Raw genomic sequence first — 3438 nt, 5'->3', positions numbered from 1 at the left:
GCAGCAGCAGCAGCAGCAGCAGCAGCTCGCGCCTCCTGGCAAAGCGCCCTCTGCTACAGCCGCCGCTCTTACCTTTCTTTAGAAAGAGAAGCTCTTGTTTTTTATTTGCAACTTGTTGCTGCTTTCGAGTCCAGCTGGGCAACCATCAGACCCATACCTTCTCCGGGGCCTCCAGCTGCCCGCAGCAGCAGCAGCAGCAGCAGCAGCAGCGGCGGCGGCGGCGGCGGCGTTGGGCTTCGCGAGGTAAGGCCTGCACTGGTGGCGGAGGCCACGGGGCTGCTGCGGCTGCTGCTGCTGCTGCTGTTGTTGCTATTGCTGTTGCTGTTGCTGTTGTTGCTGCTGCTGCTGTTCTGCGCTTGCCGCTGCCGCCGCTGCTGCTGTTGCGCAGCAGCATCAAGGTCGCTTTATCGCGCGCCTTTCTTTGCTATTCTTGATTCAAATTTAAAACAAATCTCGAGAAGTCCGAAGCTGCTGCTGCGCATTTGGGGTGTACGTACAGCTCGACGCCGCAGACAACGTGAGCGTTTATCTTGTGGCTCCTTTTCTAATTCGAGCAGCTCGCAGAGTTCGGCTGCTGCCGCAGCAGCTGCAGGCCCTCGCAGCAAGACAAATGGCAGCCAGCAGCAGCAGCAGCAGCGGCGGCGGCGGCGGCGGCGGCAGCAGGCGTGCCGGCGAGCTCGACCCGCAGCAGCAGCAGCAGCAGCAGCAGCAGGTTGAGCCGCAGGCGCTTCTCGAAGCTGCTAAGCAGCAAGTGAAACTGCCCAATCCGCTGGCGCTGCGCATGGGAGGCGCAGCAGCAGCAGCAGGAGCAGCAGAGACGTCGCCGAGGCCACATTCGGCGACGCAACCCGCAGCAGCAGCAGCAGCACCAGCAGCAGCAGCAGCACCAGCAGCAGCACCAGCACCAGCAGCAGCAGCAGCACCAGCAGCAGCAGCGAGTGCTCCTGAAGCGGGAGGCAGCAGACTAATTGAAGTGTTTCTTTGCTGCGGGGGAAAAGACATGCTGGCTCTGGACTGGCTACCTTTTGTCTCTCGCTATCTTTACTTTTGTTTGTCTGCTGCAGTGCAGCAGCAGCAGCAGCAGGAAGCCAGGAAGGGCAGGGCTACCTTCAACGAGCCCGCCGTATTCGCAGCAGCAGCTGCAGCAGCAGCAGCAGCAGCACCTGCAGCAGCAGCAGCTCACAAGCGTCCCAGAGACGAAAAAGCCAAACAGCACGCGCAGGCAATTGCTGCTGTTCTTGCCAGGGCAGCGCAGCAGCACCTCCAAACCCAGCAGCAGCAGCAGCAGCAGGAGCAGCAGCAAGAGCCCGACAGCAGGACAGATCGCGCCGTTGATCCGGAGGTAGAACGGAGCTTCTAGGGCACAGTTTTGCTGTTGCTGCTGCTTATGTTGTTGCTGCTGCTGCTGCTTTATGGCCCAGAGCAGCAGTCCAAGGGCCAGGCAAAGTTTGCTTGCATGCGTTTGTTGTTGCTGCTGCTGCTGCTTTGCCCACAGGTTGCTGCGGAGAGCTTCGCCCCGAGTCCTACTGCTTCTTCAGCAGCAGCAGCAGCAGCAGCAGCAACTCCGGAGGAGACGGGGCTGCTGGAGCTGGAAGTGCCTGTGCTGCTGAAGATGGATTTGGCTTTTGTGCTGCTGGACTATCCTGGCTACGGCTACAGCAAGGGGGATGTTCCTAGCCCAGAGGGTGAGCAGCAGCAGCTGCTGCTGCTTCTGCTGCTGCTTCTGCTGCTGCTTCTGCTGCTGCTGCTGTTCGTGCGGTTGCTGTCGCTGCTTTCCGCGCTGCTTTGTTGCTGCTGCTGTTGCCGCAATTTCTTTTGTTTCTGCTGCTGTTGCTGCCGTTTCTGTTGTTGCTGCTGCTGTGTTGCTGCTACTGTGGCTACTGCTGCTGCTGCTGTTGCAGCACTGCTGCTGTTTGCGGCTTGCTGCTGCTGTGCAGGATGTGTGGGAGCTGCGGTGAGGGGACTCGCTGAGTCTCTCAGACATCTGCGGGCTATGAGCGGAGGCAACTGTAAACTGAGGGTAAATTTGCTGCTGCTGCTGCCGCTGCTGAAATGCCGCTGCTGCTGCTGCTGCTGCAGTTGCTGGAGTTAGTCCGCGACTGGGTAGCGAACAGCTGCGAAGCAGGCAGGAGGGAAAGCATCAATCATGCACACATGGCAGCAGGACAGCAGCAGCAGCAAGACAGCAGCAGCAGCAGCAACAGCAACAGCAGCAGCAGGCACGTAGTTCGTTATAGACGCGACAGAGACGGAGGCCGTTCCGTCTGTGTGTTTCTCTGCTGCGTCTCTTTTATTATTTGCCTCTTTTATTATTTGTCTCGTTTATTATTTGTTTTTTATTGTTTTTATCCTTTATTATTCATATTCTATTATTTTTCCGTTTTGCTGCTGCAGCTAAATGTTCTGGGGTACTCCTTGGGCGGCGCTGTGGCCCTGGAGGCAGCAAATATAATCTGCAGCGAGTTGCTGTGGATGGACACTCAAATCAAGAGAAGCAGAGCGGCCTCCAGCAGCAGCAGCAGCAGCAGCAGCGCAGCAGCAGCGGAGGAGGAAGACCTGTCGTTGTTTTCAGGTGTCTCGACAGCTGAAGCTGACGCTCATTTTACTTCTCCTGTCAACGCAGCAGAGATTTGGCCCCCCCTCACCAGTAGGGAATTCAGCAGCAGCAGCAGCAACAGCAACAGCAGCAAGCCGAGCTCGAGACGAAGCAGCAGCGGCAGCGGTCACGGAAGCGGGACGGAAAGGCGCGGGAGAGAAAGGCGCAGCAGCAGCAGCAGCACGCAGGAAGCAGCAGCGAGAAGCAGAGGACTTAGGTCTGCACATCCGCAGCAGTTTGCTTCCCCAGTGAGGCCTGCAGCAGCAGGAGCAGCTGCTGCCCCTGGAGATGCAGCAGCAGCAAGAGCAGCTAGAGTGGGTTCGTGGTCCGCCCCCAACAGCACCGCCAGAAGCAGCAACAGCAGCACAAGCAGCAGCATCAAGAGCAAGCGCAGCAACAGCAGCGACAGCAGCAGCGGGGATGAGTCAGACAGCAGCAGCAGCTTTAAGGACGAGGCAGCAGCAGCAGCAGCAGCGGCGGCAGCAGCAGCAGCAGCAGCAGCAGCAGCAGCTAGCCCATTGGAGGCCCCTCGGGGCTTGCGGGATTTGGGCCTTGACTTCCGACTGTTCTTACAGGAGCTAATAAACGAAGACCAAATGAAGCAGCAGCAGCAGCAGCAGCAGGAAGAGCAGCAGCATGATGGGGAGGCTGCAGTGTCTTTTCGCGGTTTGCTGCTGCTGGCTGCATTCACAACAACAGCAGATTGTGCTGCTGCTTTCTTTCAGCTGCCTTCGCCTCTAAACTCCGTCTTCAAATCTTTAATTGAGTTCATTCAAGACACAAACACGGTGTACGTACACTTGGGGCCTCGCAGCAGGCTGCTGCTGCTGCTGCTGCTGCTG

General features: G+C 58.3%; 1 protein-coding gene across 1 annotated transcript in view; it reads left to right on the top strand.

Moving 5' to 3' along the window:
* Positions 1-610: 610 nt before the first annotated feature.
* ETH_00025750 (uncharacterized protein) overlaps positions 611-3438 on the top strand; it is a gene marked incomplete at both ends in the record, with an annotated part of 5371 nt that continues 2543 nt past the window's right edge. The window contains 4 exons of the mRNA XM_013378762.1: positions 611-1342; positions 1496-1685; positions 1938-2020; positions 2395-3386. Coding sequence (XP_013234216.1) covers positions 611-1342; positions 1496-1685; positions 1938-2020; positions 2395-3386 — 1997 coding nt within the window. The remainder of the gene's footprint in view (positions 1343-1495; positions 1686-1937; positions 2021-2394; positions 3387-3438) is intronic.

This window comes from Eimeria tenella, genomic scaffold, assembly GCF_000499545.2.
Source record: "Eimeria tenella Houghton genomic scaffold, Eth_scaff97, whole genome shotgun sequence".
NCBI lineage: Eukaryota > Apicomplexa > Conoidasida > Eucoccidiorida > Eimeriidae > Eimeria > Eimeria tenella.
The sequence above is the reverse complement of the archived record's forward strand: the minus strand, read 5'-3'. Positions and strand labels throughout refer to the sequence as shown.